Below are 25,585 nucleotides of genomic sequence, written 5' to 3' on the forward strand. Positions count from 1 at the left end.
TTGACGCACACAAGATTGCATAATTATGTGGACTGTATGTATATAGACTGTATGTATACAGTATAGTAACAAAAAACAAAGTCCCATAACTATGCAGAATATTTATCTAAAAGAATGTAACATGCACCATGCACAACTAGGGTTGGTACTGATCACTTGTGTGAAGTTTCATTAAATTGTGTGTAAGGGTTTGGTAGATCAGGCACGCACAAGATTGCATATGCAGACTGTATGTACATAGTATGTTAACAAGAAACAAAGTCCCATAACTCTGCAATTTTTGTCGCTGAAAGAACCTAACATGCCCCATGCACAACTACTGTTGGTACTGATCACTTGTGTGAAGTTTCATTAAATTGTGTCAAGGGGATGAGGAGAGATGGTGCGTACAAGATTGTGTCTATGTATACAGTATAGTAACAAAAAAACAAAGTCCCATAACTCTGTAAATTTTTTTTCTGAAAAAAACCTAACATGCCCCATGCACAACTACTGTTGTTACTGATCACTTGTGTGAAGTTTCATTAAATTGTGTCAAGGGGATGAGGAGAGATGGTGCGCACAAGATTGTGTCTATGTATATAGTATAGTAACAAAAAAACAAAGTCCCATAACTCTGCCAATTTTTTTTCTAAAAGAACCTAACATGCCCCATGCACAACTACTGTTGGTACTGATCACTTGTGTGAAGTTTCATTAAATTGTGTCAAGGGGATGAGGAGATGGTGCGCACAAGATTGTGTCTATGTATATAGTATAGTAACAAAAAAACAAAGTCCCATAACTCTGCAATTTTTTTTTCTAAAAGAACCTAACATGCCCCATGCACAACTACTGTTGGTACTGATCATTTGTGTGAAGTTTCATTAAATTCTATCAAGGGGATAAGGAGAGATGGTGCGCACAAGATTGCGTCTACGGACAGACGACCAGACGGACAGACAGACAGACAGACAGACAACCTGAAACCAGTATACCCCCCCTTACAACTTTGTTGTCGGGGGGTACAATAACTGAGATATAGTGAAAATACATCAAAATCAACCTTAAATTTAAAGTAAAAGGGGACATAATTCATGAAAACTTGGTGTCAGAGTTATGCACCTTGTGTCACATGATGTGGGCACATGATGTGGGTGATGAGGTGGAACATCTATTTTAAGTTTGAATCAAATCCATTCAGTAGAAACTGAGATATAGTGAAAATACATCAAAATCAACCTTAAATTCTAAGTAAAAAGGGGCATAATTCATAAAAAAAATTGGTGTCAGAGTTATGCACCTTGTGTCACATGATGTGGGTGATGAGGTGGAACATCTATTTTAAGTTTGAATCAAATCCATTTAGTAATAACTGAGATAGAGTGAAAATACAGCAAAATTAACCCTAAATTCTAAGTAAAAGGGGACATAATTCATGAAAACTTGGTGTCAAGAGTTATGCACCTTGTGTCACATGATGTGGGTGATAAGGTGGAACATGTATTTTAAGTTTGAATCAAATCCATTTGGTAATAACTGAGATAATAGATTTCGGGACGCGACGGGACGGGACGCGATGGGACGCGACGGGACTGACTCCTATATACCCCCCTCAAACATGTTTGGTGGGGGTATAATAAGGAATGCTCTGGACAGTCATTCTTGTATCTGACCTTTGGCCTCTGTGACCTTGACTTTAGCCCTAGGGACCTGGTTCTTGCGCATGACCGTCTCATGGTGGTGAACATTTTTGCCAAGTTACATCAAAATCTCTCCATGCTTGAAAAAGAAATGCTCCAGACAAAGTTTGTGGATGCTGCCCGCCCATCCACCAGGGGCGTTCCCATTATACGTCCTGTCTTTCAGACAGGCATATAAAAACGATAGGTCAAAATACACCTAAAAATTGGGTACAATATGAATGTTGTACCAGAGAAAAGTGGTACGGCTAATAATAATAGTTACAATATAAGCTATTTATAGTAACAACAAAGGGAAATAATTCCTAAACTAGGGACCTGTGTGGGGGCATAATAAACAGAAACATGCAGCTTTTAGTAAAATTTCAAAGGTCCAAAACTCCTATCTCAAGTTAAGTACATACATATCTGTTCTGAAAACATGAAAGCGTATTTTTGTATGATCGAGTCAGATCTATTGTATACTGTTGAAAAAGTTATCCTTACAAGCATTCATAATGACTACAATATTTCAAAGGGGACATAACTCCTTAACATGGCATAATGCATAAAAGTCCTGATAATATGTGTAAGTCTGGGTGAAATCCTAAGAAAACTAGAAAATGCTTTTGTAAAAAAGCGCATGTCTCCCCCAATGCAAAGTCCTATAGGCAAGAAGTCAATAGGGGTCAGGAGCGAAAGTCAAAGAGACACTGATGGTTGGCTGCAATAGGGATCATCTACTTGGCATGTCCAGTCATCCCGCTAAATTTCAACACTCTTGGCCTAGTGGTTCTCAAGTCACTGTTCGGGCTCCTGTGACCTTGACCTTTGATGAAGTGACCTCAAAATAAATAGGGGTAATATACTCTGCATGTCCAATCATCCTATTAAGTTTCAACATTGTAGGTCAAGTGGTTCTCAAGTTATTTCCAAAAAATTATTTTACATGAACAGGCCACTGTGACCTTGACCTTTAATAGACTGACCCCATAATCAATAGGGGTCATCTACTCTGCATGTTCAATCATCCTATGAAGTTTCAACATTCTGGGTCGAGAGGTTCTCAAGTTATTGGTTGGAAATGGTTTTCCATGTTCAGGCCCCTGTGGCCTTGACCTTTAACAGAGTGACCCTAAAATCGTTAGGGGTCATCTACTCTGCATGACCAATCATCCTATGAAGTTTCATCATTCTGGGTCAAGTGGTTCTCAAGTTACTGACTGGAAATGGTTTTCAATGTTTGGGCCCCTGTGACCTTGACCTTTCACAGAGTAACCCCAAAATCGACAGGGGTCATCTACTCTGCATGACCAATCATCCTATTAAGTTTCAACATTCTGGGTCAAGTGGTTCTCAAGTTACTGACCGGAAATGGTTTTCAATGTTCAGGCCCCTGTGACCTTGACCTTTAATGAAGTGACCCCAAAATCGATAGGGGTCATCTACTTCGCATATTCAATCATCCTATGAAGTTTCAACATTCTGGGTCAAGTGGTTCTCTAGTTATTGATCGGAAATGGTTTTCAATGTTCAGGCCCCTGTGACCTTGACCTTTGACAGAGTGACCCCAAAATGAATAAGGATCATCTTCTCTTCATGACCAATCATCCTATGAAGTTTCAACATTCTGGGTCAAGTGGTTCTCTAGTTATTGATCGGAAATAGTTTTCAATACTCAGGCCCCTGTGACCTTGACCTTTGAAGGAGTGACCCCAAAATCAATAGGGGTCATCTACTCTTCATGATCAATCATCCTATGAAGTTTCAACATTCTGGGTCAAGTGGTTCTCTAGTTATTGATCGGAAATGGTTTTCAATGTTCAGGCCCCTGTGACCTTGACCTTTGACAGAGTGACCCCAAAAACAATAGGGGTCGTCTACTCCAGCAGCCCTACAACCCTATGAAGATTGAAGGTTCTAGGTGAAATGGTTCTCCAGTTATTGCTCGGAAATGAAGTGTGACGTACGTACGTACGGACGGACGGACGGACGGAAGGACGGACGGACAGGGCAAAAACAATATGTCTCCTGGGGGAGACATAAAAATATACTTATTTGAACAAATCTGGACCTACAGTCAGACTGACATGGTAGTATCTGCATGCCCTAGCATATCATTTTCCAAATTAAACAAAGCACTTTAAAATGGATAAATTTGAAGTAAAGATTACCTGACTATTTTTCTTTAAAACAATGATATTTCCATCCTGTGTTTCAAACTCGCCATGGTCCACTAAACATCGCACCTGAAGTAAGAAATATAAACGTGTAGTCTTCTAAACACAGATGAGATGGTGTGCTCTGCATTTTCCTTGCTGGGCAGTGAAAAAAGGTATTATCTGAGGAAACTGGAATAAAGAAGCTGTCTGTTTAGGTTCCAGTCCCATTCTTCAACTGTTTTCAGTTATGCAACAGAGGGCAGTTAACCTTGCTTGAACACATTTGTTGAAGGAACTCACAAGGAAAATATCTGACATTATTTTGAAATAGGACAAAAAGATTTTCAAAAGTTTCCACTAAATGTGGGCAGGTTAAGTAAGAAAATAGGTAGAGAGGGGTGGTGGTGGGTGGTTGGGGTAGAAATTGGATACTAAGAAACCAAGGATTAGTAAATAGTAAGATTATTCATACACACATATATATGGGGACAGTGGGGTGGATGTGGGGGGTGGGGGATGATATGATACAAAGAGACACTACCAAGAATCTTAATCAACTAAAAGTTATAAGAGCTGTCAGAGGACAGCATCACGTAACTATTCAACAGCCTTGTCGAATGAATATGAAAGTCAACAAGAGGGTCATGATGACCCTGAATCGCTCACCTGAGTAATATGAGCCACATGTTTAAAATGGCAAACCGATGCTAAATAATTAGGAAGTAGGTCAGTAGGTCACATTCATGGTCACTGAAGGTCAGTTTTAAGATCGGTGTGTAAAACTGTACATGTCATCCAAATTTCAAGGCTGTATCTTAAAAAACAAGAAAGTAGGTCAGTAGGTCAACTTCACGTGAACCCTTATAGCTCGGGGTCATCAGGTAATTATAATTAAACAGTCTAGGAAATATGACCTGATAATTTTTGAAGTATTTATTCCGATATGACTCATATAACAAGTGACCCCAAGGCGGGGCCTCTTTTCACCCCTGGGGCATAATTTGAACAATCTTGTTAGAGATCCACTAGGCAACGCTACAAACCAAATATCAAAAGCCTAGGCCTTGAACTTTCAGACAAAAAGATTTTTTTCCCTATATAAGTCCATGTTAAATTTGGGACCCCCAGGGCAGGGCCTCTTTTCACCCCAGGGTTATAATTTGAACAATTTTGGTAGAGGACCACAAGGCCATGCAACATTCCAAATATCAAAAGTCTAAGCCTTGCAGTTTCAGACAAGAATTTTTTTAAAGTTTTTTCCTATATGTCTATGTAAAACTTGTGACCCCCGGGGCGGGGCCTCTTTTCAACCCAGGGACACAGTTTGAACGATTTTCATAGAGGACCATTAGATGATGTCACATGCCAAATAGTAAGGCTCTATGCCATGCAGTTTTAGATAAATTGATTTGTAAAGTTTTTCCTTTTGGTTGCCATGGCAACCAGAGTTCTGCATGGAATTCAATTCTTTGAACAATTTTGGAAGGGGGCCACCCAAGGATCATTCCAGTGAAGTTTGGTGTAATTCTGCCCAGTGGTTTTCAAGATTTTTTTTAGAAAATGTTGATGGCCGGACGCCGCCGGGCATTGAGCGATCACAAAAGCTCACCATAAGCCTTTGGCTCAGGTGAGCTAAAAAATAGGGGTGACTATTGAGGCCAATTTTGACTATTGCAATACTATTGATATTGCTTAAAAACTATTGCGATACTATTCTATTGCAGGTTACTATTGCGGTACTATTGCAATAGTTATCGGCCATCATATTTTATACAGTAAAGCTACCAACTGGCATTGTTACACAGTGTAAGAGACGGCACTGTTTATAATTGCTGTTAACACACATTGAGATGTTTGTATCAATGAAATGGACAGAAATAATTTTAACATTAAATATTTCTTGCCTTCCTTAACTTTGGACCAATAAGTAAAACAATAAACCTATGCAAGGTATACTCAAACGAATCGGCCATTTTGTTGCGAATGTCAACATGTCTAATAACTCAAAGCATCGAAAAAGACGAAAATTAACGGATCGGATTAAGGTGTACCAGCACTAAATGAAGGGCCCTACCGAACAGTTTGCTGTATAATACAAGTAGCCTTCTTTCTCATTGTCCATAGTACATTTTCTCATCTAAGATTAACAGGTTATTTAAATATATTTAAACACAGTTTCTAAGAAACTAAATTTATTAATTATCTCCCAGACTTCTCAGTCCTTTATGGTAGTTAAATTCCGTGAGGGTAATTATTGTAATGGAGACGTAAACATTTTCCGAGGCGTAAATGAAAGCTGGCTCTGTTTCTTGGTTTATAAATTATAAATAATTTCTGTATTTACTAAAATTTCAAAACTATCGAAACTATCGATTGTTGAAGAAACTATCGACGATTGTTACTGGATCATGACTTTTCTATCGATGCATGCTATCGGGACACTTAGTATCGCAATGCATCGATAGTTCGATGTATCGTTACACCGCTACTAAAAAAGGCGCATAATTTTGTAAAAAGGCAAAACAGGGTTATGAAACCTGTACAATGCCATGTAGGGAAAACTAGCACCACCTCCTGCAGCTGTGTTTTTAAACAAAACAGAATGATTTGACGGAATTTGGTTAAATTTTGGTAGAAGGTTAACCAAGGAATTTTTTTATGTTTTTCCTTTTGGTAAGAATGGCAACCACAATTCTTCATGGATGACATATACTTGAAGAAATCTAAATTGGAACAACAAAGGAACATTCCTGTGAAGCTTGGCTGAAACTGACTCTGTTTTTATATTATTATTATTATGATAAATGGATAGACAATGGACATACAAGGATGCTATAAACTTGCAAAGAGCACTTTGTGCTCAGATGATCTAACAAGAGGGTCATGATGACCCTGGATAGCTCACCTGAGTAATATGAGCTACATGTTTCAAATGTCAAATTGATGATTTTTAGAAATTTTTTGGAAGATTTTCCGATGTACAATCAAGTAACCCATGGGGCGGGGCCAATTTTACCCCGGGGATCATGATTTGAACAAAGTTTGTAGAAGTCTACTAGGCAATGTTATATATCAAATATCTAAGATCTAGGCCTTCTGGTTTATTTTTAGCAAATTTATGAAGATTTCCCTATGTACAATCAAGTAATCCCTGGGGCTGGGTCAAGATTTGAACAAATTTTGTAGAGGTCCACTAGGCAATGCTACATGTCAAATATCTAAGCTACTAGGCAATGTTATATATCAAATATCTAAGATCAAGGCCTTCTGGTTTATTTTTAGCAAATTTATGAAGATTTCCCTATGTACAATCAAGTAATCCCTGGGGCTGGGTCAAGATTTGAACAAATTTTGTAGAGGTCCACTAGGCAATGCTACATGTCAAATATCTAAGATCTAGGCCTTCTAGTTTATTTTTAGAAAATTTTGAAGATTTTTCTATGTACAATCAAGTAACCCCATGGGGCGGGGTCAATTTGATGCTGGGGGTCATGATTTGAACAAACTTTGTAGAAGTCTACTAGGCAATGCTACATGTCAAATATCTAAGATCTAGGCCTTCTGGTTTATTTTTAGAAAATTTTTGAAGATTTTCCTATGTAAAATCAAGTGACCCCTGGGTCGGGGTCAATTTTGACACCGGGGGTCACAATTTGAACAAATTTTGTAGAGGTCCACTAGGCAATGCTACATGTGAAATATCTAAGCTCTAGGCCTTCTGGTTTATTTTTTAAATTTTTTTGAAGATTTTCCTATAGAAATCTATGTAAAATCAAGTGACCCCTGGGGCGGGGTCAATTTTGACCCTGGGATCATGATTTGAACAACTTTAGTAGAGGTCTACTAGGCAATGCTACATGTCAAATATCTAAGCTCTAGGGCTTCTGGTTTTTGAGAAGAAGATTTTTTAAGATTTTCCTATGTAAAATCAAGCGATCCTGGGGTCATGATTTGAACAAACTTGGTAGAGGTCCACTAGGCAATGCTTCACACCAAATATCTAAGCTCTAGGTCTTCTGGTTTTTGAGAAGAAGATTTTTAAAGTTTTTCCTTTTGGTTGCCATGGCAACCAGAGTTCAGCATAGAATTCAATTCTTTGAAAAAATTTTGTAGAGCTTCACCCAAGGAACATTCCTGTTGGTCCGAGAGCTCACGGACTTTTATTGCAACAATTGAGGCCAAAAGAAGTTTATACATTTTTGGAAACAATATTTCATATTCTCCATGAAAACCCATTTCTTAAGTGTCAAAGCCGTGCCTATCTATATTTTGTTCACTTATGTTTGTGATAGGGGTGGTAAAACTCACTTGTAAAAATTTAGGGGGTAGGGTAAAGTTTACGTCTAACAGTTTTTTCACTGTTTAATTACAGTAGCTATATGATTGTCATTTAATGAATATATGTCAACCAATGTCAGCAAAAAGAAATTCATCAAAAAGGAATGAAGGGCAAACTTGATATTTAAGGTCAAATGTCAAACTTATGTATAAATCACATAAATTGGCATATTTGAAATTTATTTTTATTCTTAAAAATTAGTTTGTTATCATAAATCACTCAGCTTTATATATGTAATGTGTATATATCGGTCAAAGTCAGAAATACAAATCTTATTGCAAAACGCCAAGGTCAACTCTGATAATTAAAGGTCAAATTTCATTTTCATGCAAAAATATGAAAAATGGTACATTTACTTTTCTAACGTTTTTAATTTGCATTCACATTGTTAGTCAATGAAGTTAATTCGTTTTAATGTCTGTATATCAGGTAAAGTCAGCAGTGCAAAGGTAACCCCAAAACTGCCAAGGGTAAAGCTTATATCAAAGGTCAAAGGTCAAATTTTTGTGAAAAATTGCATGAATAGTTTCCTTTTTGAATTATAACAGCTATTTCTGATCATTATTTGTAATTGCTCGTAATTTATTTTAATGTATATTTGTCCGACAATATCAGTACTAAAGATATCGTCTAAAATCAGACAAGTTCAAATGTGATATTAAGGGTCAAAGGTCATTTTCAAGTAAATGAATGAAAAAAATAGCCCTTTAACTTTTCTTCTTGTTTATGATATTTTGTCGATATTAATCAACAATATCAGTTCATTTTAATGTATAAAAAGTAGGCGGTATTTGGTATGTACATATTATTTCAAAAATTTCAAGGTCAACCGTAATTTCAAAGGTCAAAGGTAAAAAAAGTGAGTAAAATTTTGCAAAAATATCACCAGTTTGTAATAATTGTTATTGTTTTAAAGTATTTGTTTTGTCATTTTTAGTAACTGATCGTTGTTCATTTTACTGCATATATGTCAGACGATGTCATGAAAGAGAAAATAAGTCAAGGTCAAACCTGGTATTGGAGGTCAGGGGTCACTTTTGTATAAAAAATTACAACCTTTTCCATACTTACTCATTACTTTGATCAAAGATAGCTTGTTGTTATAATTCACTGTAGCAATTTACTTTAATGTATACATGTTAAGCAAGGTCAGCAATGTAGGTCTTATCATTATAAGTGAAAAGCAAACCTATTATCAAAGGTCAAAGGTCAAATTTGTGTAAGAATTCGCAAAATAACAAGAAATTTGCACTGATTTTGGTTGCGGGTTTATCCCGCTACAAAAGTTAAAGTGTATTTCTGACAACCAAAGCATCTTTATTTTATTCCGAATCACGTCCAAAAGATGTTCATGTGCTGCACAAAATAGTCCCATTCATGAACAGTGCGGATGAATTATCAATGAACAAGCAGTTCTTATTCAACCTGTATACACTCACACTGACCATTTAGATTACATAAGATCTATTAATGATAAGGTATTCCAGCCCATGGTTACATCACAATCTGGGTGTGACAGAGTTCATCTTAGATATGAGGAACATTAAATTTGTATTTGTTTCTCATTCATGTACATTCATAGATTGGCATTTAAACAGAAACTAAATCTACCAAAAACCCGCAACCATCAGGCATTTCAAGGCTTTGATTCTTATTGTGTAGGTTATTTCTGTCACTACTAGTAAAACTGATTAGTATTCATTTTAAAATATATACAACTGACAATATCACTGTTGAAATAATAATGGAAAATAAGTCAAGGTCAAACCTGACATTAAAGGTCAAATGTCATTTTCATGTAAAAATTCAAAGTACAGCATTTTTTATTTTTTCTTCGTTACAAATTATCTTGCCATTTTGTTCATTGAAAATAATTCTGTCTTATGTTTATTTGAAAATCAATGTCAGCAATGCAGATCTAATTTTAAAAAAATAATTGGTAAAGCTTATGTCAAAGGTAAAAGGTGAAATTTGCGTGAAAGACCGCAAAAAATAGCATTTTTGCAATACTCTTCACTGTTTAAAGGTATTTTGTCATTATTAATATCTTATGGTTATTCCTTGAGGTTTCATACATGTATATATATGGATCAAAATCAACAATGGAGATATCATAAGACATGGGTCTAGATCAGCCCTGATGTTAAAGTTTAAAATTCATTTTCGGGTAATAAATTCAAAAGATATCACTGTTATTTTATTTTTTTTTTGTTCAAACATATCTTGTTGTAACTTGCTGTTAATTTATTTTAATGTTAGCCTTTAATTTCTTACTTCCTTACTGCCTTCCATCTTCTTATGGCCGTTTTATATTTAATGATTAGATGCGGCAATGAACTGCACCGTATTCTGCAGGTCGCTGATATCTCTCCACGGCTTGGTCTCAAATGGGATGTCTGTTGGCCAAACTTCCTGGCGTGCTTCTTCCAGATAGGAACAGCTCTGAAGAATGTGAAACTGTGTTTGTTTCTCTGATCCGCACTGACATTTAGCTTTCTCTGCAACTTCCAGCTTCTTCATATGTTTTCTCAGGCCACAGTCTTAAGTGCATAGACAGAAGACAGTTAATTGGCTGTTTAGCTTGTGTAGACAGTCCTGATTTGGCAGGTAACCTCCATTTATGTTTTTCCAATCTGACACAAAGCTGTTCTTCCGCAGAGTCTGAGCTTCTCTGTATGAAGTTGGAGGTTGGGGCTGTATTTGCCTGGTTGCTGTCTTTGCAAGTTTGTGCGCAGCTTCATTTCCTGCTATGCCCACCAACATGTGCAGGAATCTATCGAAATGCTACATTGTTGTTCTCAGGCAGGAGATTGATGTTTTTCAACAGCTGTCTGATTAAGTTGTCTGATGGACCTGCTGAGAGAGCCTGAAGAGCTGATTTGGGGTCTGTTAAGAATATATTGTCCCTTTTCTCCTCGCTCATACTGTTCGAGTGTTGCCGATGTGAGGGCTTGCATCTGGATCTGTAGTTGGAGCATCTCTTGCCGACTGTATGAGAGAGTATGAAGGAGGAGCTGTCTGAAAATTTGATGTAGGCACCTCCCCAAGCTTTCTGAACTGCCTTTTCCACTGATCCATTGGTATATTCTTGGATCCAACAGTGTGCTGGATAGCGGTTATTGATCATTTCTAGCGTACGAGACTGTTGGTAAGCCTGATGTTGCTTTCCCTTTTCTTCTACTCCTATCACCTCCAATCTGATTTTGGGAGCACATTGTCTGGGAACCCATTCTTTGGGCTCAGCAGCTCTGCCTCTGTGTCCAGTGCTGCTGCTTTCCCTTTTTTGCAGTTTTTTTGACGATGTGGTTAAGACTCTGTCTTTTCAGTCTGTTCTTGGTTCTGCTCTCGAATTGTGAGTGGAGTGGGTGGGATGGTAGTCTCCTTGCCTTCTCTGCATGGACAAAAGCTTTGTACTCTCGTCTTATCTCTTATGGTTCAGGATTGGCTCTCTTTTCGATTTAGTTTATTTGAGTTGTTTTCATTGTCCCGGGATTATCCTCAGACCTGAAATTTAACCTTGCCTAGTTTATCTTTACTGGTTTTAGAAGCAGGTACCAATGAGGTTGATGCATACTCTGCTATGTACCGTACGTTGCCTGTGTAGACTTGCAGAGGATCTTTGCATTTACTCCACAACTTGTTCCAGCCAGTTTTGTTTTCATAATATCGAGCTTTTTTTGAAGGCCCTATCCTTTGACCTTTAATGTCAGATTTGACCTTGACTAATTTTTCATTATTATTTCAAGAATGATATCATCTGTTATATATACTTTAAAATGAATAATAATTGGGTAATAGTTTTTAAATACCCTCAAAAAAATAATGAAACATCATTGCAAAAATACTAGATATTTGGCTAATTTTCACGCAGATTTGAACTTTGACCTTTGATAATCGGTTTGGCTTTGCCTTATTTGGATAAAACCTACATTCTTGACCTAGCTTGACATGTATACATTAAAATAAATTGCTAACAGAAAATTCTAACAAGAGCTATTACTTTTGAACAAAGTAATGAATAAGTATGCTACAATTCGATCTTTTACACAAAAATGACCCCTGACCTTTAATACCAGGTTCGACCTTAACTTACTTTTTCTTCCATGACATCGTCTGACATATATACAGTAAAATGAAAAAGACGATCAGTTACTAAAATGACAAAACAAATACTTTTTAACAATAAAAACTTTTCAAACAGGTGATATTATTGCACATTTTATTCACTTTTTTGACCTTTGACCTTTGAAATTATGGTTGACCTTGAACGTTTTGAAATAATATGTGCATACCAGATATCGCCTACTTTTTATACATGAAAATGAACTGATATTGTTGATTAATATCGACAAAATATCATAAACAAGTAGAAAAGTTAAAGGGCTATTTTTTCATTCTTTTACTTGAAAATGGCCTTTGACCCTTAATATCACATTTAAACTTGTCTGATTTTAGACGATATCTTTATTACTGATATTGTCGGACAAATATACATTAAAATAAATTACGAGCAATTACAAATAATGATCAGAAATAGCTGTTATAATTCAAAAAGGAAACTATTCATGCAATTTTTCACAAAAATTTGACCTTTGACCTTTGATATAAGCTTTACCCTTGGCAGTTTTGGGGTTACCTTTGCACTGCTGACTTTACCTGATATACAGACATTAAAACGAATTAACTTCAGTGACTAACAATGTGAATACAAATTAAAAACGTTAGAAAAGTAAATGTACCATTTTTCATATTTTTGCATGAAAATGAAATTTGACCTTTAATTATCAGAGTTGACCTTGGCGTTTTGCAATAAGATTTGTATTTCTGACTTTGACCGATATATACACATTACATATATAAAGCTGAGTGATTTATGATAACAAACTAATTTTTAAGAATAAAAATAAATTTCAAATATGCCAATTTATGTGATTTATACATAAGTTTGACCTTTGACCTTAAATATCAAGTTTGCCCTTCATTCCTTTTTGATGAATTTCTTTTTGCTGACATTGGTTGACATATATACATTAAATGACAATCATATAGCTACTGTAATTAAACAGTGAAAAAACTGTTAGACGTAAACTTTACCCTACCCCCTAAATTTTTACAAGTGAGTTTTACCACCCCTATCACAAACATAAGTGAACAAAATATAGATAGGCACGGCTTTGACACTTAAGAAATGGGTTTTCATGGAGGATATGAAATATTGTTTCCAAAAATGTATAAACTTCTTTTGGCCTCAATTGTTGCAATAAAAGTCTGTGAGCTCTCGGACCAAGTTAAGTTTGGATGAAATTGGCCTAGCGGTTTATGAGGAGATGCTGTTTAAAGTAAAAGTTCACGGACGCCGGACAGTGAGTGATCAGAATAGCTCACACCGAGCCTTTGGCTCAGGTGAACTAAAAAGGAACGACGGATGTACACAAAAACTCAGTATCTGTAACGGTTCATACTTGATATTCTTAATAAGAACCAAATACTTAGTCTATTTAATTGTTGACAGCTTAACAATTTTATCAGTATAAAGATTAAGTAAAGAACAAATTCATTTCTTTAACATTGACTGTAGAAACAATTTAATGGTTCACATCATTACGTTAACGATGCTCAATGACTGCTTGCTAGTTGTCTGACAGCACTCAACTTGTCAATTAAGGACCATGCAGAGTATAATTCTAGTGCAACCCAACCTGTTTGTAAGAAGGCTGATACCCCTCTCAATGAAGAAGTTTTAAGATTAACTTACAGTGGCGTCTGTAAAAAGTCTCCCAGTACTTGGATTCAGTGTTGTTATATTTTCTGGTCCTTTGGGATCATGGAGTCCATTTAATATATGTGTGACAGAGTTCCGCATAAGCAGGTGCTAGAAGGCAAGAGAGGTGTTGCACATTTCATTACCTCTTATCAACAGACTCAATCAAATCGAGTCTGCTATTATTCTGTTTTGTTGCATTCTATGCTTCAAAAGGATCTTTTTACAGATTTTATTATTAATACTACCCTTACCTCTACATACAATGTCTTTGGAGGTTTCATGTCTTGTGTAAGGTCAAGGCCTCCAGTCCCTCCTATTGATCTCATATAGTTAGCTAAACATTTGTTGTATTTGTTAAACCACTGTACCTGCAAAATATGACTGTAAACATGATTCAAATTTTGACAAGCATACAAGCTAAATGCTAGTGGAATTTTATAATAGCTAGTGGTCTTGGAATGTACCGTTACTAGCTAGTTTTAGCTTGTCTAAAATATATATATATACCAAGCAATTCTCTTCAAAACATTTTTTTTTCATGAAAGGAACATTATTGTTCATTTTTATAAAGGATTCTTTTTGTTTTTGAACAAAACTAATGCATGACGTACACATAAGAATGATTACAAGTAACATAATGAGAAATCAGAATAGCTTGCATTATTGCAGCAACCTGAGGTTAACTGGTAGGCTTCACAAATTAGCTGGTAGGCTATTTTAGCTAGCAGAAAATATAAATAAAATATTATTGTTTAACTAGTAGTTCTTTTATGTTGTTATGTTATGGTATGATTTTTAAACAAGAGGGCCGGGATGGCCCTAGGTCGCTCACCTAAGAAACACACCATAACAGTGTAAAACATGTTTGACCTAGTGACTTCATGGAAACAAATACAAAAAATTGGTCTCTTGCGATAAAACAAGCATTTTCTTAGATATGACCTAGTTTTTGACCCTAGATGATCCATGTTCAAACTCGACCTAGATTTTATCAAGGCAATCATTCTGACCAAAATTCATGAAGACCAACTGAAAAATACAGCCTCTATCACATACACAAGTTTTTTCTTTGATTTGACCAAGTGACCTAGTTTTTGGCCTCAGATGACCCATATTCAAATTCGACCTAGATTTCATTAAGGCAATCATCCTGACCAAATTTCATAAAAATCAATTGAAAAAAAAAAAACAGTCTCTATCGCATACACAAGATTTTTCTTTAATTTGACCTAGTGACCTAGTTTTTGACCTCATATAACCCACATTCAAACTCGACCTAGATTTCATCAAGGCAATCACTCTGACCAAATTTCATGAAGATCAATTGAAAAATACATCCTCTATTGCATACACAATGTTTTTCTTTGATTTGACCTAGTGACCTAGGTTTTGACCCCAGATGACCCATTTTCAAACAAGGCCTAGATTTTATCAAGGTAATCATTCTGGCTAAATTTCATGAAGATCAGTTGAAAAATACAGCCTCTATTGCATACACAAGGTTTTTCTTTGATTTGACTTAGTGACCTAGTTTTTGACCCCAGATGACCCATTTTCAAACTTGGTCTAAATTTCATCAAGGTCATCATTCTGACCAAAATTCATGAAGATCAATTGAAAAATACAGCCTCTATCGCATACACAAGGTTTTTCTTTGATTTGACCTAGCTACCTAGTTTTTGACCCCAGATGACCCATTTTCGAACTCGGCCTAGATTTCATCAAGGTAATCATTCTGACAAAAATTCATGAAGATCAATTGAAAAATACCGCCTCTATCGCATACACAAGGTTTTTCTTTGATTTGACTTAGTGACCTAGTTTTTGACCAGAGATGACCCATTTTCAAACTCGACCTAGATTTCATCAAGGTTATCATTCTGACCAATATTCATGAAGAATAATTGAAAAATACAGCCTCTATCACATACACAAGGTTTTTCTTTGATTTGACCTAGTGACCTAGTTTTTGACCCGAGATGAAACATTTTCGAACTCTGTTTAGATTTCATCAGGACAATCATTTTGACCAATATTCATGAAGATCAATTGAAAAATACAGCCTCTATCGCATACACAAGGTTTTTCTTTGATTTGACCTAGTGACCTAGTTTTTGATCCGAGATGACCCATTTTCGAACTTGGCCTAGATTTCATCAAGGTTATCATTCTGACCAACATTCATGAAGATTAATTGAAAAATACAGCCTCTATCGCATACACAAGCTAAATGTTGACAAACGACAGACGACGGATATCGAGCGATCAGAAAAACTCACCTGAGCATTGCTCAGGTGAGCTAAAAAGTTCTTATATTTGTTTAAAATAATTTGTATAAATTATGGAAATACTGCTGTTATCTGCAGCTCTGAACAGCGAGGTAATATTTATGGAATGCATAAAGGTACAGAGTGGACAAAATATATTTAACTAATTATCTTTCACAACACCATGAAAGAAATGACCTACTTCTTGTTCAGAGAGGTTATATTTGATGTCTTGTGGTAAAACACTGCCAAACTCCCACCTCATGTTCCGGATCTTTAGTATTCTGTTGTACCTGAAAGAAATTACATTATCTAACTCCACAGCAACATCCTAAAACAGAAATATTTCAACTATTGGTAAGAGAAGAAGACTTAAATTTACAGTTTCTACTTCTAGAAAAATCTGGTTTAAACTTAAACATATTTTTTTAAACATAAAATACTTACTATTTAACAGTTTATTCTGTTATCATAGAATATAATATTTTTTAATTACAAACATTACAAAAAAGAAGACACTCCTATTGTCTGGTGGCAAAGACTTACAAGTAGGGGAGCGGTGGTCTAGTAGTTATAGTGTCAGCTGCTCAATTCAGGGGTCGTGGGTTCGAGCCCCACTGGGGTCATGACCAGGAGTTCTCATATGACACAAGTAGTGGGTTTTCCTGGAAGGGGACTCCAGAGTGGTTCAGATAAGCTTAAAACTTTCATCACAATCGAGCTAAAATAAATTAGTATAAACTAAAGACTTACAAGTATGCAAGAAGACATCTTTTATTTCTTTCTAAAGCAGCATGTCTTAGCTGAACTCCTGAAAATAGCCCACTTTCACCAGCCACAGTAGCACTCCTGTATGATAAAACAGGTTTTCATGACCATACATTCTTTATCCATTAAACTTAAAATACTTTTAATAAAATAATAATTTTCAATTATCTGATGTTCATATAAGTCCTGTTACATTGTTCTGTCAGCAGCTATAAAGCTTTTAAACTGTCCTTCCATAGTTTAAGCAATATTTTTTGAACACGAGCCATAACTATTTATGTGAACATATTTTTAGCAGTATCTAGTAATAAAACTTACACATCTTTTTGGTTCTGATCAAAAAGAGCTTTCATTTCCTCTAAAACCTGTCTGACTCTGTCTTCCTGAAACATGAAACAAGCCGTATTTGTGTGAAATATGAGACAGGCATGACAAGTGGTATTTTGATGAAACATGGAACAATGGAACAAGCATTGATGAAATATGAAACAAGAATGGTAAGGCCTAAAAAACAAGTATGCCCATGGGCAAAATGTCGAGCCCACCAGCTCCTTGTGACCTTGACCTTAGACCTAGTTCTTGTGCATGACAATGACTTCGTCTCGTAATGGTGAAATTTCATGCCAAGTTACGTCAAAATCCCACCATGCAAGAAAAAGAAATGCTCCGGACAAACTTCAATTTGACCTTTGACTTCCAACTGTGACCTTGACCTTTGAGATAGGGACATGCCTTTTCATTGAGGTAAACATTCATGCCAAATATAAACAAGATTGGTCCACGCATGTCAAAGTTATGGTCCAGACAAAATTGGACGGATGCACAGGGTTTTCCCTTGGAAATTTTGATAGGGGGTCATTATGACCCCTTCATGTTTGACTTTGGGGGTCATTTTCAATTTCAAGGGGTCATTTTTTCTAAGTTACAAAAAAGGAATAAAATGGTATTGAAATCTACATAAAAAATCAATAGAAAGTACTGTGTTTTTGTAAGTAAACTTGCGATGCACTGTTTAGAACAAAATGAAATACATGTACGCATCTACAAATTATATGTTTTACACTTTTTTGAAATCGGAATGTAATTTCAACCTTTTGAGTGCATCTGCGTGACTGAGGGAACTAAGTTGACGAGTAAGTATAGCGTTGCGAAAGTTTTCACAGTCCGATACGAAAGGTTTGCTTGCCAATGTTTGCTTTTACTAAGATAATGCCGATTCACGGTCTGACACAAGATCACGCGAGATTACAGCCAGTTGCCGTTCTGCGTATTTTATACTTTTTTGACTATATATATACAATTATAACTCACAGGTGGCAGTAACATACCTAGGATACAGTATGGGTCCATGAGCCATATGCATTTAAATTTACTACAATTATAATGTTTTCTTAGGAAAAAAATGACAAAAAGCCATTTCGAAAAAAATGTTGCTCCTGTGACAATGAGCCATGAGAAAGGTGATCAAGAACAGTTTGACATGTGCATTGCTTCCAGGTCTGTATTTTTTTTTCAAAACAATGTTCCAGGTCTGTATTTTTTTTTCAAAACAATGTTTCCTTATCAATGGTTGGCCGCCTTTTCGGCAAAAGATTAATCTTTCAGAAAAACCTTACTTCAAAACCCAGTTCCAAACCGTTTACGCATCACGAGCGAGCAACGGCATACGAAACGATAGTGATTTCTCCACCCGTATAAATCCCACACATTTTTCGCATCAAAGTCTCCCCTCTAAAACACATCAAGCACACAGTGAGAGTTTAAAATAACGTTATAACCATTCATAACAGACTAAACACAAACTAACAAGACCAAAAACTAGGTTCAATCCTACTTTGTTACTTACAAATTCTCTATTTAACATTTTCGCTTTTGGAAATTACCTTCGCCTGCCATGATTACCGTTGACAAGACGGTGGTTGTAAAGAACGTTTTCATTGGCAGAGACAGTTTACGTATTTCAAACGTAGCGATAAAATCCAAAGAGTACCTGAATATAAACAAGCAGCGATGGCTCACGAGGATTATTTACCAAATTCAAATAAATAACAACTGGTAAGTAATTAAGTAGAATTGAACCTTATTTTTAGTCTTCTTAGTTTACATTAAGCCTATTCTGACTGCTTGTAGTGCTACTTTTAACTGACATGGTGTACTTGATTTGTTTTAGGGGGGAGACTTCGGTGCGAAAAATGTGTGGGATTTATTCGGGTGAGAAATCACATCGTTTCGTACGCCGATTGCTCGCTCATGATTTCGTAAACGTTTTGAACTGGGTTTTGAAGAAAGGTTTTTCTGAAGATTAATCTTAATTGCCGAAAAGGCGGCCAACCATTGATAAGGAAATATTGTTTTGAAAAAAAAAATACGGACCTGGAAGCAATGCACATGTCAAACTGTTCTTGATCACCTTTCTCATGGCTCATTGTCACAGGAGCAACATTTTTTTCGAAATGGCTTTTTGTCATTTTTTTCCTAAGAAAACATTATAATTGTAGTAAATTTAAATGCATATGGCTCACAGACCCATACTGTATTCTAGGTAGTTACTGTCACCTGTGTTATAACTATGGTACACCCATGAGCTCAAAAGTGATGTCAGCATGTATATTTCTTGCAGTTTTTCGATAGTTCTTGGATAGTTCATTCATCCTGAGTAGGTGGCATCAAAAATTTAAATGTGGGAAAGGCCCATGACCGGAAACCTATGGAAATTGAGTTAGTACCATATGACCGATATATGACCATAAAATTGGCATAAACAGGTCTAGGAAAGTGGAGTATTTACAGATTATCTGTAAATTTACAGATAATCTATAAATTTACAGATTTTTCAATCTGTAAATTTACAGATCAAGTGTTTGAAAACTGATGAAATAACATTTATCTACATCTACATCTCTACATCTACATGATACTTCCAACAATCATTAACGATTATGACTGGAAGGCGCTTGTCTGGGCAGTGTTAAAAATGAGAAAACTCATTAGGTGCAAAGAATAAAAATTACTACAGGTGCTAAGTTAAAAAACATAGTGAAGGAAGTTACTGCAGATGTACAGTGGCCAGCTGCTCAGCAAATATGTTGAGGCTGGGGCTGGACTGTACATATTGGGGAAGGCCATTCCATAGTCTGATTGTACGGGGGAAGAAGGAATTCATGTGGTATTGAGTACGTGACTGTGGAATTAGGTAGTTCAGGTTTCTGGTCGGAGTTAGATGGTTATGGTCGACGCATACATGATTTGTTCGGATTTTGTAAAAATAGATAGAGAAGATTGTATGCGCCGTTGTTCTAAAGTTTGCCAGTTTAGGGTGTTAATCATCTGGGTTACACTGCTTGTATAGTTATAGTCGTTAAAGATAAACCGTGCAGCTGATCTTGCACTTTTTTCGACTTGTATGAGAGGGACTTTTGGCCAGGGTGCCAGATGGATGAGCAATACTCGAGTTGTGGACGGACATAGGTGTTATAGGCTTCTCTTGACCTTTTGTTTGTTGTCTGAACATTTCTTTGATGAATTTAAGAGAGTTGTTTGCTTTAGAGGAAATAGTATTAATATGTTCAGACCATTTTAAGTCTTTAGTTAGTGTAACACCTAAGTATTTAGCGGTATCGTAGATTTCAGTTCCTGTCAGCAGGTGTAAGGAAACTGACAGGGTTTCGTTTGCGAGTAATTCTCAGCACCTCACACTGTCTGGATTGAATTCCATTGACCAGTCCAGTTCCCACTTTTCAGGCGTACAAATCTTTTTGTAGTGTTTGGGCATCAGATGAGGAACTATGACTGTAAGGTATACTATGGTATCATCTGCAAACAGTCTTGCCTTACTTCTAATAGAATCGGTAGGTCATTAATGTAAGCCAGAAAGAGACAGGGCCCTAGACGTGATCCCTGAGGGACACCGGACAGGACAGGCAGGGTGTCAGAAGTGCAGCCGTCTACAACTACTCTTTGGTTCGACCCTTCAGAAATGACTTTATCCACTGTGATACCAGAGGGTGGACACCCAGCTCATTAAGTTAAATATCAATTATTGTGATCAACCTTGTCGAATGCTTTACTAAAATCCATTACTATTACATCGTTTGTTGACCTTGCTCAAGGTTGTCGTAAACTTCTTGTGTAAAGCTGATCAGTTGTGATTCACAGCTATGCTTAGATCTGAAGCCATGCTGGTACTGGCTTAAGAGGTCATTATTGTCAAAATGTGTCATGATGTTGGAGACTAGAATGTGTTCCAATAATTTGGAAGCTATGCAGGTGAGAGATATTGGCCTGTAGTTACTGGCCTTGGATTTCGGGCCTTTCTTATAAACAGGGGCAACAACTGCACTTCTCCAATCTGGCGGGACACAGCCAGTTTCCATTCATTTCATTTCATTTTATCCTCAAAACCGCAGCTTGGAATTAATTGGTTTATTTACAGCATGCATAAATTAAGGTCATTTGTGGGTTTCAGCCATTTTTGTTGACTTTGATTTTTTGGCATTTTCAGAAAAATCAAAGTCAACAGAAATGACTGAAAGTTACAACTGACCTTTATTTATACATACCATAAGTAAATCAATTAATTTCAAGCTGTGATTTTGTATCTAAATATAATTTTAGCAGTTTTCAAACACTTGATCTGTAAATTTACAGATTGAAAAATCTGTAAATTTATAGATTATCTGTAAATTTACAGATAATCTGTAAAATTATACTCCACTTTCCTAGACCTGATAGGAATAAGGTCAGTAATTCGGTCGAAAATGTGCTTCCGTGGTGTAGTCGAAAGAAGTCCATAATAAATAGATCCTAATTTTCCCATTTTCTACACAAATTCGTGTAGAATGAGTGCTTTAATCACACTTTTTCGCTACTAGAATACATTCTGCATGAAATGAGACGGTTTTCATGTTCATACAACCCACATGGCAAGTTTGCAGATCGAAACCGGAAGTAGGGTTTATTGTGCGGAGGAGAGCAAATATGCGCCATTTTTAGGGTAGCAGACACAACTGACTGGCATTTACACTAGGAACTATTCAACCCCCTATTTTTTTTTTCATTTTTGCGTTAACTTGTGATAGAACTTTCATGAAAAATTGTGTAGGAAAAAGTGATGTTCTCTAAAGATATGTAAAGACGACATGAAGTTTGTCGTTTTTATATGAAACAAAGAAGATTGAATTACTGACCTTTAACCTATAAGAGCTGAAATAAGACTATTCTCGAAACACATCGCAATTAGTCTTATAGCCATAAATCGGTTGTATATGATATAAAAGAGTGTTTCCAATGCGAAATGATAATGAAATTTGAAAATTTTGAATTTTGACCTTATTTTATGTAGATGCGCCTATTCCAGCAGCGATTTCTGGATTAAAAAGCCAATACTTTGTCTCCAGAATGTCAGAAAATGCACAAAAGCATCCTTCTGGGTCTTATTCATGACGGAATGAATGATATTTCAGAATCCCAGTGAAAAATGATGCCAAAAAGTGAAACTTTTACCAAAATATGCAATAAAAGGACCATAGGGCCAAAAATTTAGCCTTGTAAATGGTAGGGGGTGGCTCTATTAAATGTCTGTATTTCTCTAAAATCTCGAAATTTCACAATGAAACTTGGCAATATGTTTGGTATTACATCTTTCTTGGAAATAGATATGAAAATGGTGTGAAATTGATAAGAAACATTATCTTACAGGAATAAGGTCAGTAATCGGTCGAAAATGTGCTTCCGTGGTGTAGTCGAAAGAAGTCCATAATAAATAGATCCTAATTTCCCCCATTTTCTACGCAAATTCGTGTAGAACGAGTGCTTTTAATCACACTTTTCGCTACTAGAATACATTCTGCATGAAATGAGACGGTTTTCATGTTCAACAACCACATGGCAAGTTTTGCAGATCGAAACCGGAAGTAGAGTGTTTATTGCGCGGAGGAGAGCAAATATGCGCCATTTTTAGGGTAGCAGACCACAACTGACTGCATTTCACTAGGAACTATTCAACCCCTATTTTCTTTTCATTTTTGCGTTAACTTGTGATAGAACTTTCATGAAAAATTGGTGTAGGAAAAAGTGATGTTCTCTAAAGATATGTAAAGACGACATGAAGTTGTCGTTTTTTATATGAAACAAAGAAGGATTTGAATTACTGACCTTTAACCTGATAAAGACTATATGACGGCCATCGCGAAAACTAAATAAAAATCTAAAGAACAAACGGAATTAATCCAATATGTTGGAATTATTTACATTGAATGGGGACAACGTTCCATCTGTTGACCTTTGTAGCTCACGTATCAATTCAAGAGCCTTTTCAGCTAGCATTTTACGTTTATGACAAAATTTGTTTTGATTTTCCCGCAGCGGTGAAGTACGACTTGTTACGCGAAAAATGATTGGTTAATACTGACTAATCAAAAACGGGAAAAAAAGAGTTATTGGTTCCTTCTATTCATTCAAAATATTACGTACATACGCAGATCAAAGAAAGAACCAGCAATGAATTTGTAAACACCGGTAGAGGGCGAAGTAACGGCGTGCGAAATTGATCACAATTTGTTTGTATCACAATTTGTTTGTTGATTTTTAAGTCTTTCATTGAGAAGTAACAGGTAATCTTTTCGATTAATGTTTGAGGAATAAACAGTGAATAAGTCTTGTGAATATTTAGGTGTTTAACATCATGTGAACTCGTGCATGTCGAGATTTGGCCATGGGCAATAAATATCGTGGCTATTTTTCCTGAAAAATTCAGTCGGCAGCACAGTCCCAGAAATCATTTACTATATATATTAGTTAATTAAAGGTGAATAAGTTGGCAGTGCTGCATCTTTCCAGCTTTGGTGGAGGAAGACCCCAGAGCTAGCAAGACATTTCGACCCCAAGACATTTCAACCCCAAGAAACAAATTCGACCCCAAGACATTTCAACCCCAACTCCTTGGACATTTTGACCCCATTCAATGATAGGTCTGAAAACATCTTAGAATGCCGTCATTATTATAATTAAGCTGATTGAATAAAACAATTACAGATTAAAGGTTAAAGGATTGCGGCCATTATTACTATCAAGCTGATTATTCACGGATGAAGACACTTGTAATATGCCCTCTATGTCTGGCAGCCCCTCTCTGAGGATGCAACCAATTACCATCCACTACAAGGGTGTCCAGAAATTTTTGAACGACCTGAATCCACACAAGGCCCAGGGACCAGATGCCATACCATCAAGATTCTTGAAGGAATGCGCAGCAGAAATAGCCCCAGCCCTAACATTGGTGCTTCAAGCCTCACTACAACAAGGTCGAGTTCCTGACGACTGGAAACAGGCTTTGGTTACTCCTGTCTTCAAAAAAGGCGACAAAAGCTTAGCCTCGAACTACAGGCCCATCTCCCTTACCTCCATCTGCTGCAAAGTGATGGAACATATCATCCACAGCCAGGTCGTGCAGCACCTAGACAAACATAACATCCTTTCTGACAACCAGCATGGATTCCGGAAGAAAAGGTCGTGTGACAGCCAACTTTTCCTCACCATACAGCACCTTGCTGCAGCGCTTGACGAAGGGGAACAAATCGACGCGATCCTTTTTGACTTCTCCAAAGCCTTCGATAAGGTTCCGCACCAGCGACTCCTCCTGAAACTGGATCATTATGGGATCGGCGGCAACACCATCAAATGGATCCACAGTTTCCTCTCCAACCGTAGTCAACAGGTTCTTGTCGAAGGACATTCATCAACAGCTGCGCCTGTCACCTCCGGAGTACCACAAGGCACCGTTCTTGGCCCTCTTCTCTTCCTTTTGTACATTAATGACCTGCCACAGAAAGCGACATCAACATCTCGCCTGTTCGCAGATGATAGTCTCCTTTATAGGAAGATACGGTCACAGCAGGACACGATAGCACTACAGAAGGACCTGGACCAGCTGCAACAGTGGGAAAAGGACTGGCAGATGGATTTCAACCCATCCAAGTGTGAGGTTGTTAGAATAACCAAAAGGAGAAACCCTATCAAAGCCACTTATACCATCCATGGCCATGACTTATCAGTAGTCACTTCCGGCAAGTATCTTTGTGTGACATTAACTGAGAACCTTTCCTGGAATGCTCATGTGGACAACAAGACCAAGAAAGCAAACAACACGCTTGGCTTCCTTCGACGCAACCTCTCAAGATGCCCACAGGGAGTCAAAGCCCAATGTTACAACAGCCTGGTAAAGCCGGTAATTGAATATGCTTCAGCCGCCTGGGACCCTCATACCAGCAGAAACATCCAGCAACTGGAAGCGGTCCAGCGCAGAGCAGCCAGGTTTGTGATGGGGGATTACAAGACCACCAGCAGCACCAGCCAGATGATATCGAACCTTGGCTGGGATTCTTTACAACAAAGAAGATCAGACAGTAGACTGGTGATGATGTACCGCATTACACACGGCCTAGTAGACATCCATAAAGACTTGTTCCTCCACACAACAGCACTCTCCACACGTGGTCACACCTTGAGATATGCACTGCCTTTCTGTAGGACTGACACTTACAGACACTCCTTCTTTCCAGCCGGCATCCGATTGTGGAACCAGCTGCCAGAGCACGTCGTCGCAGCCCAGACCTTGGACACTTTCA

At 37.0% G+C, this 25,585-nt stretch overlaps 2 protein-coding genes across 2 annotated transcripts in view; one reads left to right on the plus strand and one right to left on the minus strand.

Moving 5' to 3' along the window:
- Window positions 1-462: 462 nt before the first annotated feature.
- Window positions 463-23,367, minus strand: LOC123545000 (DNA replication complex GINS protein PSF1-like). The gene is made up of 6 exons (XM_053539591.1): window positions 23,211-23,367; window positions 17,280-17,344; window positions 16,947-17,042; window positions 16,396-16,486; window positions 14,178-14,294; window positions 463-3,910 (listed from the first exon to the last, which is right to left on the minus strand). Exons 1-6 carry the CDS (start codon window positions 23,283-23,285, stop codon window positions 3,791-3,793), a joined length of 564 nt encoding a protein of 187 aa, XP_053395566.1. The 5' UTR covers window positions 23,286-23,367; the 3' UTR covers window positions 463-3,790.
- Window positions 23,368-23,444: 77 nt separating this feature from the next.
- The window catches only part of LOC123544999 (serrate RNA effector molecule homolog), a 30,701-nt gene continuing 28,560 nt past the window's right edge, over window positions 23,445-25,585 (plus strand). The window contains exon 1 of the mRNA XM_053539577.1: window positions 23,445-23,572. The gene's annotated coding sequence lies outside the window, so the exon portion shown is untranslated. The remainder of the gene's footprint in view (window positions 23,573-25,585) is intronic.

This window comes from Mercenaria mercenaria, chromosome 1 (genome assembly GCF_021730395.1).
Source record: "Mercenaria mercenaria strain notata chromosome 1, MADL_Memer_1, whole genome shotgun sequence".
NCBI lineage: Eukaryota > Metazoa > Mollusca > Bivalvia > Venerida > Veneridae > Mercenaria > Mercenaria mercenaria.